The 12,868-nt window shown below is 39.8% G+C and overlaps 1 protein-coding gene across 10 annotated transcripts in view; it reads left to right on the top strand.

The window, feature by feature from the left end:
• Positions 1–12,868, top strand: part of FRMPD4 (FERM and PDZ domain containing 4) — a 309,339-nt gene that overhangs the window by 184,427 nt on the left and 112,044 nt on the right. For all 10 annotated transcript variants that reach the window (XM_048066738.2, XM_048066736.2, XM_048066740.2 and 7 more), the window contains exon 2: positions 3,876–3,992. In XM_048066738.2, the coding sequence (XP_047922695.1) occupies positions 3,971–3,992 (22 nt within the window). In that variant the 5' untranslated portion in view covers positions 3,876–3,970. The remainder of the gene's footprint in view (positions 1–3,875; positions 3,993–12,868) is intronic.

Below are 12,868 nucleotides of genomic sequence, written 5' to 3'. Positions count from 1 at the left end.
ACATTAGGCTGTAATTAGTATGCTTTAAAAACTCTAATTGATCTAGTTTTGATCTTTGAAGAGCTAGGTACTATTTACAGGCCTTCACTTCTTGTTTGCACCATGGTTAATGCTGAGTATGTTCTGCATATTGCGTAAGTCACACACTGCTGACATCAAATACAGAAGACTTGACATACAAACATATTCTCAGTCATGCCTCAAGCATAGGACAGAAAAAAGGGTTGACCTTAAGACCTTCACTGTGGCGCAGCTATTATATTCTCGGTCAGACGCTGCCTCCACACGGCACGCTGCTTCCTTACATGCCGCTTACATGATTTAATGAATTGATTGTTCAATGTGAAGCAATTTGAAGGGATCTGTTTTTCTACGTCTGCAGCGAGATTGTCAAAAGAAGGCTGATCGGATATCACAGTTAATGCTGCCTTGTTTTCAGAGCTCTGCTGGCATGATGCTGGCTTAGGCTTTCGCAATGAAATTCTGCACCTAAGAGCTCTGCAGTGCCACATGCCCAGCAGCAGGTCTGGTTGTAGGGAGCAGGGGCAGCAATAGACAGCAAGCAGTCAGTTACAGCAGTGCCAGGGCTTGCTCCTTGGGCAGGCTTGCCAGGGTAGAAGTCACATTTCTTTATCTTTCCGCTCTTGAGAATTGTTCAGATCTTTCAGAGACCTGGGCAGTCTTAGTGTACTCCTCTTCCTTTGCCTGTGGCAAATGGTGATCAGAAATCATGTGCAGGGACTTATCGAAGATCGCATGCAGGGAGGTAGGGTTTTTGCTGGCATCTCCCATGGCCTGATGATCTCCCTCACTTGTGAGGCATCCTCCTGACTTAAAGCCTGACCAAAGGGCTTTATGCTTCTCCCAGGTGAAATGTCTGGCGTGCTTGTGGTTTTGTGGTTTCCTACAGAGACTTTGACATTCCTGCTGTCGCTGATCTCTTCCTTGCCATCTTTTGCCCCAGTAGCATCCATGGAAGAGAATCCTTGCAGACAAGCAGAATAATATTAAACAAATGGGTTGAATAATGTAGTTTGTTCTCTCCTTTCTTGAGGCTGTACCGGCTACTGGGAATCACTGGTGCTAAGCACCTTTGAGCTGCATTTATGCAGGAGCAAAAAAATCTTGTTGTTATGACATGAGTGTTTATTACTGAATTGTGCAAGCTACTGTGGAAAATATTCGGTGGGTATTCTTTTTTCACCCATCTGGAGCCACCTCAGAATTTGTACTTGTCTAACACCTCATCTTAGGTGTATACAGTAGACAGGTATATACATACAATCAAATGCTAATTACTTTCCCACTGATTGTAAGAAAGACTGGAGGACTGCAGCTGATGTAGACATATGTATAGTTAAGTAAGGCAGTTATTATTCATCATTTTATGATAGCTTCTGGCACCGATAATGGTTTAGGGGCTCAAAGAAGGCTTTCAGGGGAATTAAATTTACCTTAAAATCCACTGATGTTATTATCCATATAAAGATGGGCCCTTAATTTTAATGCAGAAAGGATTGATCATCATTACTGTCGGGGGCTCCTACACATTATCTCATAATAGAAGTTCGATGTGCTTTACATGGGAATTTAAATGTCTATGTACCCATTTTACAGGTGGAGAAACTAACATGGGTTGAGAAATGTATCTAAGTAAAATTAAAAGTATTAAATGTATGCATATGCCTTTATAATCTGGATAAAATAGATTGCTCTCTACTTTTTTTTTTTTTTTTTAAGCCAGCTGCAGTATTTAAGAACCAAATGGTGTTAAGTGCAGTTTGAAGTCTATAGAGATAAATTGTCACTCTTAGATTATAGGGTGGTTCCCTTTCTCTCTCTGTTAGGTATTTCTCTGTCAGAGAAACATGGATGCTGAAACTTAATTTTCCATGAATCTGTATGAGAAATCACTGAAAATACTTATTTTCAAACCTTGTTTTCTTTCCTCAGATGCCTTTTTTTAATTAATTCCTTTGATCAGGAATAGGTTAGTTGCATTTATCTGGGGGAATGTAGCATATCTGGCATTTATGTGTTTTGTTAGCCACGAGTAACTGTAATTTTATTAAGATTTCTAGCGTATTCAAATATTAGACTTAAGCCCCGTCCTATGGCAAATACTAGTGTTTGAATATGCTTACACAAATGTTTTTTCTTCTCCTAGAAGATAGAGTACTTAATGTAATTGGTAAATCAGATGATATCTAGCGCTTCATTGTAATGCTCTACTTTACATGTAAATTATGTTTTGAAGCACTGTATCTTTTCTCAGTAGTGATTAATCCTTGAAATAAAGGGGGAGGGGGAAATAGCTAGTTGGTTTTAATGATGCATTCCTCCTTTGGGAAAGATTAACTGTGTACAACTTTGTTGAGTTTAGCAATTTGCAATGAATTGTTGAGTTGTCCATAGAGACCAATTCTGTTCTTCCAGAAGAGTGTTCACCAGGTTGCATTACTCTCTGTTTCTCTAAAGGAAAGAAGTTATTACATCTCTATCTAAAACAATAGGTAATACGTTCATTGCTAACATTTGAACTTAATGTAAATCTAGCAAGTAGAACTAGGCAGTAATATGTTTAATAGGCAGATAGAGGGAGAAGGTGACTATTTCAAAACATGCTCTTATTTTGTGTCTTTATCATAGAATCATAGAATGGTTTTAGTTGGAAGGAACCTTAAAGACCATCTAATTCTAACCCACCTTTAGGTACTTTAGAAATGTTTTGCATTTCTAAATTTCAGGGGACATTTGATGTTCTTAGTTGATTTGTGTTAGCCATGTGTGACACACTTGCAGTTGGTCTTTAACATCTTCGGTTACTCTACCTCCTTTTCCTGTTCTTTCTCTTTTTTTGGATTGTACATAGCTATTCATGACCTGGTTAATTTTGCTGAAAGACCTATCGCTTTCTGCACCTGTAAGTCCCACAGAAGAAGTGTGAATGTGTGGTAACATTTAGCTTAATTCCTGCAACTGAGGAGCAACATATCAATGCAAATGTTTGGATTTCCTATGAGAAACTATGGGGGATTCTTGCTAACTATCTTTTTTGTGTGTGATTACAGTAGATTACACTCCACAAAAAGTATCAGACCTGTGGGTAGGTACTCTCATTTGGGAGAGCTGATGAATCTCTCTTAGTTAAGTGAACTCTGTAAGCTGTGTCTTTATTTGAGACTTAGCTCGTGCTCAGGAATGGGAATAGTAGCAGGGAGTGCTGGAGCGGTGATTTGTAACTGTGCTCAGAGATAGTGCAGCCTTTTAGAAGTTATCTGGAGGAAGAGATTGATGGATAGCAATCAAGTGCAACAACATCTGCATGTTGAATCAGTTTAGCATCCGTACACAGAAGTGTGATGGTCTTTCATTCTGACATGAAACAACGAATTGCTTGCTAGCAGTGAGAACGAGTGTCGATGTTCCTTCTCACGCCAGTTAGTGCACCATGTGTGCGATGCGCAGCAATGTTTTTTTCATTGTTTGTTGTGCTAAAACTGTGCTGAGAACTGGCATTTGAACATGAGATGGCAATGAATGAAAATGCTCCTCACCCTTCATGCTGGAAACTATTGCAAATGAGCATTGTGGATGTGGGACTGATAGAGTGTCCCAGATTTCCCCTGCCAAAGGCTTGGGCTCAGAGACGATTAGAAGTGACAGTGTATCTTTCCACTAACTGGAAGAATATTGCAATATGAGTAGGTGCACTAACCTGTTTTCATTTACCTAGATTTTGTCTGTGTCACAGACAAACAACTTTCACGACTTTGAAAGTATTTGGAAGCCAAATGAATGATGTGAAATAAGTAAATTTAAGAATACTTACAACAGACAAGTCACACAGTTTTTTCTCTCCCCCTAAACTGCAGCCACAGGAACAAGTCTTCAGGCTGGTCTCATCCTTCGGGGACCTGGAGCTTGAACCAGGGAACACCTTATGGATGGGAGATGACGGCAAACAGAGATGGAAGAGACTACTTCATCAAGTAAGTGGGTAGTGCGAGCTGTGCACACCACAGCGCAGTGCTGCAGCGCTGCTCCTAACAGCATCCCCTCGGAATCCTAACTCCTGTTTCAGCCTTACACAGTTTATGTTTCACTGTTTTGTTTTATTGCACACAGATAGCTTTGACTTCATGGATCCTTGTTCTTTATTAAGCAGTGTTGTGGTGCTTGGTTATTTCATTTACTAAGGCAAACACTAATATAAGGACCTGTAATTTGTTGAGGAATTGCAACAAATGTCATTAACAAAACATGAAAATAAAACTTCCTTGTTTAAAGAATGAAGAGAAAGGTCAATTCTGTCTGGGATTAACAACTGTCCTCCATCTCTGCCATATGAGCTCTTTTAGCTTGTTTAATATATTCATAATACCAGTAATGAGAAAGTGTTTGTTTTGATCCTGTATAGTTAGTATTCTAATTCTTACATTATCTATGGTCCTTTGGCTCTGAATTTAAAGGTTTGCAAAACAGATGTCCATGTGAATAATTTGATCGTAACCAAAACTGGGTTTTCTTTTCCCAGTGAAAACTGTGCAGAATTGTTATTTAAAATTACCTAAGTGGCTTGGATAAAATACAGTTTGTTATCCTAGCAAATGTACATATATGGCTTTGGAACTTTTTCACTAAGAAGGGGTGGTGGTGAGTTAGCAGAACAATTGCTTAGTATTGCAGCATTAGTTGCTTTAGCTTATATATCATTTTAAGTCCAGCATTTTGTTTCTGCTCATGAAGGGCTGTTTTTTTTGGTTGGTTGGTTGGTTTGGTTTGATTTGTTTCTAATTATTATTTCATTTTTATGTTTATCGGTCTGATTAGAAACTTGCAGATGCTTTAAAATGTCCTGGATGAGAATTACAGACCTTTCTTTTAACACAGAGTAATAAGATCAGATTTATTTAAAATTGACCATTAAAACCCTAAATTCCCTGCAGATCCGTCATCTGCAAAAAAAACATTTCACAGGGTAAGATCCCCTTTGTATTCATCCCCTATTTGCCCAGGGTGTATGCCTTGACTTCCCTACGAGGCATTTGGTATCGAAACCAAAGCAAGATTTGTAGCAGTTTGGTAACCTGAAGGCAACCATGATAAGGCTTTCAGGGTTTAGAGAGATTTCAGACATGTCCAAATTGGAACAAGTTGTCTGGGTTAATGAAGGCTCACAGCTGACTTTGAAATGTCATATTCTTCCTGTAACAAGTATTTGTCATGCTTTGCATGTCTGTAAGACACAGGCTGCAGTGCTGGGCAATGCGAAGCTGAATGCCAGGCACAATATAACTATATTAGCATAGGTTTTCTGCCTGAACTGATTAGGCTTGTCAAAAAGTATTGGTGAGCCTCAAAAGCACTGTGCTGATAGGACTGTGTTGCTTCTGTTACTCTAGTTAATGAAGGTATCTGCACCAGTAAAAACTGCAGACCTAGATGTCAGTAACTAGCAACTGCGTTCCTGTACAGAAGGTCTTTCTCAATATCAGAAACTGCTCTTCGGGGTTGTCCATTCTTTCTTTAGAATGTCAGTATATTCTCCTCTGCCTGACTGAGATTCATTTGAACAATAACATCCAGTTTCTAAGGACAGGCACCACCACATTTCATTCCTCTTTTCTCACTGGTCACATAATGGGATGCTGTACTTGTGTAACTATAAACAGCTGTGGCTTACAGAATGCAGTGCATTAGTACTCATTAATTTTGTAATTTGGGAGCATTTTCTAACCTGCAGTAGATAATAATTACTTGTTTTGTTTTTGTTTTGTTTTTGGTTTGTTTGCTTGTTTACTTTCTTGATTGCCTTTTAGTACCTTACAGTGCTATATCCACCTCTTAAAAGCAGAAAAATTAATCTAAGAAGAAAATGCCATAACAAGCAATGCCAAATTAGCTCTTAAGTAATGTTAGGCTTGTTTTTGTTATTGTTGGTTTGTTTGTCTACTGTTTGTTTTGGTTTGTTTGTTTTGTGTGTGTTCTTATGAGGTGCTTTCTCTCCATTCTCTTTGGGACCCTGGTCTTCCATTTTTCTCTGCATGTAGATAGCAGGTAGAGATCACAGAACTAAATAAGTTGACAAGATCTTAGCCTTAGTTTGCAAAAATAATTTAATAAAAGTCATGGATTTAGCAAAGTGAGGTTTGCTGTAGTCCATTTTCAGGGTGGCCATGATCTTGGTGACAAACAAAAAGCTCTGCCTCTGAACCCACTTCTTACAGTCGCAGAATTCTCTATGGGCAGGCAAAAATCATAAGCTTGATGGTAACTATCACTTGATTAGTTACATGTTTCATGCTTAAAATACCTAACAAAAGTAGTATAATACAAACCTTACATGAACAAAGAATATGGTGCAATTTCAGAAATTTAACAAGTAGAGAGTCCTGCTTTTTCACACTTTTCAAATGTTTTAGAAACACTAATTGCTGTAAAAACACAACATACTCTAGTGGTAAATCTTTCCTGAGCTTCACGTGCAAGGATCCTTGAGAGAGCAAGGATCTTCTTATGGTTGCACTTGGATAACCTTCACTCTAAGAACGAAGGCCGGTAGCCTTCTTTTGCTAGCTAGCTACAGATATAAAACTGAGTTATTATAACAAGTGCATGTACCTAAATTGTCACTTCTTTGCTAAGCTGAATAGGTTTAACTGGTAGCCTAGGTTTTACCTAAACCTGGTGAACCTAGTTCTAGGTCAGGTTTGTGGGTGTGAAAGTTTATTCCCCCCATCTCACCTGTGACTATTACTTTTATTTTCATGGTATCCCATTTTGGCCTAGTTCACACTTAAAATCCTTACTTACTTTGCAAATACCTGCATGCCTCTCTTGATATTACTGTATTCTGACATTTTTATATATTTCTTTCTCATCCTTTCTGTAAGATCACCTAGCATAATAGGTGAATTGAGCTCTTAGATACCACTTTTAATTCTTTGCAAAGTTTAACAGAATCAAAATAATGGCCTGGGAACTCCGTCCCACTGCAGAATAGGCTGGGGTATGATAGCCAAAGGGATGGTTTGAATTGTAAGGCACAGGTATGGAATTGCATCTGGAGCATTCATGTCCTAGAGGATGACAACATTACTCAAAGTGCATTCAGGTATAAAGAAAAATCAATTGTAGGATGGATATTTTGTACACAGTTGGTCTCTAGGAAAAGTGTCTCTCTCTGGGTTAGAATCACAGAACAGCCCAGTTGGGAATGGACCTCAAAAGATCACCACGTCCATCCTTTCATGGGAAAAAGGAGCCTAGAAGAGATCAGCTAGCACCCAGTCCAGTTGCATCTTGAAAACTTCCAGTGATGTGGATTCCCCCATGTACTTGCGGAGGTTTTTCTAGTCATTTGTTGTTCTTACTGAAAAATGTCTTTCTTATATCAAGATGAAGCCTCTGCCAGTGCAGCTTGTGCCCATTTTCCTGTCTTCTCCATGTGGCTCCTCTTGAAGGTAGGCCTTCTGTCTCTTTGTAGCCATCCTTTAAGTACTGAATATTGTGAAGAGGTCCCCCTAAAGCCTTATTTTCTCCAGGGTGAAAAGACCTGTCTCTTTCAGTCTTTCCTCATAGGGCAGATTCTCCAGCCCTTTGATCACCTTCGTGGCCCTCCTTTGGACCCTCTCCAGTTTGTCTGTATATTTTCTGAACTGCGGGGACCAGACCTGGACACAGTACTCCCTGTGTGGCCTGACAAGAGTTGAGTAGAGTGGGGCAATCACATTTCTGTCTCCACTGGTAATGTCCCTGCAAATGCAGCCCAGGATCCAATTTGTCCCTGCCTCCTGCAGTGCACTGCTGACCCCCGTTCAGCTTGTGGTCCTCCACGGCCCCCAGGCTCCATTCAGCAGGGCTGCTCCCCAGCCACGCAGATCCTGGCCTCTCCTGGGCTCTGTGGGTACGTTGTCCCAGGTGCAGGGCCTTGTCTTTGTGAAACTTCATACAGCTAATGCTTGACCAACCTTCCAGCCTGTCCAGGTCTCTCTGGAAGATGGCTCTGCCTTCTGATGTTAGGAAGACCAGGAAACTAGAAATAACTCCCGTACTGTAGGCCCCTTGCAAATGAGGATGTTCTTCTTTCCTTTTTCTCAACATTAATATCAAGGGAAGGAACCAAGGATGTAAAATCCTAGTATCTATGCTATAATGTATTTCTTTGTGTCACAGTCTTGCTTTCAGTAGTGTCAGAATCCCCAAATATAGCCTGTCCAGAGCCAAGAATCTATCGGGCTTGCAGGGTCTCTTGGGACCTACTTGAAGGCTTGGCATCAGATTTGTACCTACTTAAATTACTTCACAGTGATGTGTTGCAGTTGTCTCTACTGAAAATTGATGTACAGTTTTGTTAGCAAGGCTGCATATATTCTAACTATAATGAAGTCATACTATCTGGAAAAATAGGAGCTGTCCTTTCAGTGCCTACTATTTGTTCAAGGAAAAGCCCTCTTTGGCTTTCGAAACAGCTGCTTTTGCTGTTGCAACTAAACGAAACCATGTAAATGAAAACAGTATTAAGATTTTTTTCTTTCTTTTTTGCCTCAGAATTTTAGGAGTGAAATTGTGAGATGATTGTTGGCAGTTCTGTCAATAAAGGAAGAAGAGAGATCAGCAAGATAACATATCATATTGTCTCCAAGGCTTTTTATAGCCATACAGATTAAGAAATTGCATCCCACTAAAGGAGAAAAAGCAATTCAAATCCTTTGCTTGGTTTTGATTAAAGATGTATAAACCAGGTATTATCAGAATGAAATGTGCACATGAGTTCTGTACAAGCAAATAACATAATTCATAGCAACATTAACAGTTTTTTAGTTAAATAATTTACTTAGTGCCATATGTACGTATCCATTCAACTGCAAGCAGACATATTGTAATTTTGAAATTGTGGGAGGAATAGAGAATCCAGGAGAATCTTTATGTGAAATGAAAAGTAATTATATAGTGTCAGTGCAAAGGCTTTAAGGCGTGAATGTGAAGAGATGTTTATTCTTTCTGCTGAAGCAAATTTGGTTTCTTTCAAATCTAAGAAAGCCTCTATGGCCCAAACTAATCAGTGGTAGCTTCCTGTGCCAGGCAGCACTTTGGTAAAACTGTGAGAAGAGCCTTTTATCAAAATGTTTTGAGATGTCACTATCAATTCATTATCTCTTCTGTACAGATGGCACAACTGGGGTCATTTTGCAAACCTATAAAGTACTTGTATTAAGTTTAGGCCGTACTAAATTAAAGTTTCAGAACTTCACCCATTCCCTTTTAACTTGCCACTTTTACTTGAAATAGCCTTATGAGATAAGTAATACATTTTAGTATGGGAGGACAGCAGTCATCTGGTATTCTGCGAGCACATTTCTGTACAACCCAGGCTATACTAAGCTGGACCTTTAATATAAAACACTTTGCAGTGTATATTTTAACTGCTTCAAAGGCCTATTTTCTAAGCATTTCTTACATATACTGTGTGATGTATGACAATGAGAAGTTTCTTTAGTGCTAATATGAATACAAACATGAATCTTAATAAAACATACTTGGTGTGATTGGAGGTTTCAGGGAGATACGATGCAAAGCTGGAATATTTTGGTTGTTTTTGTCCATTTTGCTTAGCCTCATGGCGATTTCAGGTTGCCCAAGGTTCCACTGCTTTGATCTTACTGACTTTCTGACCTGTACGTTTTCACCCTTTTCCTTGTGTCAATCTTGATGCTCAACAGACCTGGAGGGGAGTTGATAGAGGGAAATAAACTGACAAAAGCTAATAAAAAATCAATCCTACAGAGAAAGTAATGAATTTTATGTCGGTTTAACTCCGTGAGCCACTCTTCCACATGGTCAGGCAGAGTTGCAGAGTAGTTGAGGATGGAAGAAACCTCTGGAAGTCAGCTGCTCCAACTTCCTGCTCAGAGCATGGCTAATGGCAGGTGGTGCCGCAGTGGAATACATGATCGATGAGAGGACAAGGTTTCAACAGATTGTGTTGGCTTAACCTGCCCTAAAGTGGCACACTAAGGTGCAAGCTGAAGCAATGTTTCCTGCCATGGAAAGTCACACCCTTCTGATTCCTATTCCTATTTAACTCCTAAGGTGTTAGGTACTTTGGTATTGTATGGATTTCGGATCTGGCTTCTGTCATCCAAATAAAGACCTGAGTCTGTGAAATCAGACTAAATGAAAAGAAGTGTAGCACTTTGTATGTGGGCTCAAAGCAGGAGTGGTTCCAGTAAGATGTAGTTAGTTGTTATACTTTTAAAATAATTTTTCAGAAGCCAGAATGTTACAATATCCTTGTTTGCAGGACATGCTATTGATCATGTTTACTTTAACTCTTGCTATCGCCTTGGATAGAATGACAGGGTATGCCTGCATTATCAGCTTGGCTTGCTCCCTACTTTGCTCCAAGGACCCTGACCATCTATACTTCATGCACATTAGTTTACTTCTGTGCAGTCTGGAACAAACTGAGCAAACTGCTGGGACCCCGGGCATGAAATATAAGGCAGCACACGCAGAGGTCAAAGCCTGCAGCCTTACTGCTTGGCTTGAAACCCCAGGTCAGTCCCTGGAAAAACACAGCAGAGCTGGTAGAGACCTGCTCATTGGAAGTCTTTCTGAATCTTATGTTAGTATGATGTGGTTGCTACACTAGCTGAAACGTGGCAGCATGTATTTTGATATCTTGAGTGCCTGCTGTTGCTTTTCACTGATGCTTTTGTATTTAGTAATGCTGAATTCTTCCAGGCTTCTTCAAGGTGCATCTGCAAATTTAATTCTTTTTTTTTTCCCTAAGATACATTATCTTGCATATAACATTGTGAGCTCTGTGAGTTTTGGATTGTTAAATAATTGCATATTGTTTTTTCTTGCCTGGCTTATTTCAGCAGTGGCATACTTGCTATGAAATGCTTGAATGCCAGCTTTTGTCCCATATGTAAAACAGAGGTGGCGTGTTTGTGTTTTTAGTATCTAGTGCAGTTCACGACAACCTAATACTGCAACGCATGCACCACACAATATTTCTTTACAAGACAGTAAAGACATGAGGGAATGTTCTCCTGTACTCATATACTTACCCATGTTTTTTTTAGTAGTTTTTGTCCAACTCTATTACATCTTTCTGTGCTTCAGAGAGGAAATTCATTCATGTTTTCTGAAAGGTGGAGTTCTTCTGTGTGTGTTACATGCATCCTGTCTGGCCAACCACTGCTCCCTGTACAGGCAGTTCTCATAGCTGGCCCGCGGTGTGGAATGACAGAACACAGTCATTGATGATATTAATGGCGAAGCAATCAAGCATCCTGCTTATTAAGGGCCACTAATTTATACCAGATGCAAAAATGAGGCTCACAGCATGCTAATCAGTTTACTTCAAAATAAATAAGCACAGAAGAGGGATGAGACCATTCAGCTTTTTTTTTTTAACTGTTTTTTTCTCCCCTAATATTTCTGTTGGCATCTTTAGTCCTAACCTATCCTTCTTGTCCATGTTTTCTACAGGTTGTATATGCCTATTGGTAGGTCAGTCCTTCCTCAGAGTATTTCTCTGGGATTTGCTCTGTTGGAAGGTCCTGAACACAGAGCGTATAAGTATAGTGAAAGCCTTGATTGTGGTTACAGCGTTGTTCATCTTCATGCATTTTGAAAAGGCTGCTCTTATTTTGTTCTTTAAAAATCACCTTAGTACATAAGGCCATAATAGAAGTTTGAAGCCACAGGAGCCACCTGCTAGCCTGTAGGTATGATGTTACATCGCATTTTAGTGGATGCATTGTATTCCTTCATCTCTAGGTACAGAAAAAATGTGGACTAGATTTGCTGGAGAATTTACATGACATTCACAGAAAATATGAGCAGCATCACTGCTGCTGCTCCATCCTCCCTCAGCCAGGTGTAAGAGCACTTACACTTAGGCAGAGTGTCGAAAAGAGGGTTCATTTCCTTCTCTTTCCTATTCAGACTGGGGATATGAATGAGGGCAGTTGGCACCCCAGGATAATGCCTTAAGCCCAAGGCTGGCTGCAGGGTGCCTCTCTGGGCATCTTCTCTCCCAGGTGAGAGGCTCGGTAAACAGGCAGTAGAATTGCGCTCTCTGGCCCACTTCTTCCCAGAGCCTTAAAAGGGACATCCAATGAGATTGAATGGCAGTCAGTTTAACAATGATAAAAATAGTGCAACCTATATAATTAGCAAATATAACTCCCAGCTACAGGTTACAGTAAAACCTAAAATGCTTAGTAGGATTCAAAACAGGATTAGAAATGTACATTTGTAATGAGTCTTCCACTGTTAAATTACACAGGATTAAAAAAAATTAGAGCAGATATAAATTCTTATGTTTCAGACAAGCGGGTGAGTCAGCTGCTGACTGCCTAGGGCTAGGACGAAACTTCCTGTATTAATCAGGTTATTCTATAATTACAAGGTTTCTTGCACCTTCCTCTCAAGCGGGTACTGAGTACTGTCAGAGAAAGCACACTGGACCAGGCGGACAACAGGTCTGATTGGTATGGCGATTCTTATTTTTTTCCTCTATTTTTTTTTCATTCTCTTGTTACTTATGCGGACTGTTGATATGAATAGTGTGCTATTAAAGAAAGAGTGCTACTCTGCTCCTTTCAGATTGCATACAGATTTGCTTTCTGTTGCTAAGGGTTTGACCTGCTCAAGGACAGGACTGTTTGGTGGAAGGGGGAGTGGGGAGAGAAGAGATGAGCAGCAGCAGGGATGCACAACCACAAATGACTGTTTAAAGCAAACCTGAATAATTAGAAAGGAGAGAAGAAGGAAAATTATATAGCAACCTGTTTGTGTCAGTGGTCTGGCATATGCTGAAAGAGAAGGTATTGTTAAATCAGCTCAA

This window comes from Anser cygnoides, chromosome 1 (assembly GCF_040182565.1).
Source record: "Anser cygnoides isolate HZ-2024a breed goose chromosome 1, Taihu_goose_T2T_genome, whole genome shotgun sequence".
Classification (NCBI taxonomy): domain Eukaryota; kingdom Metazoa; phylum Chordata; class Aves; order Anseriformes; family Anatidae; genus Anser; species Anser cygnoides.
This window is presented reverse-complemented; position numbering and strand designations above follow the sequence as displayed.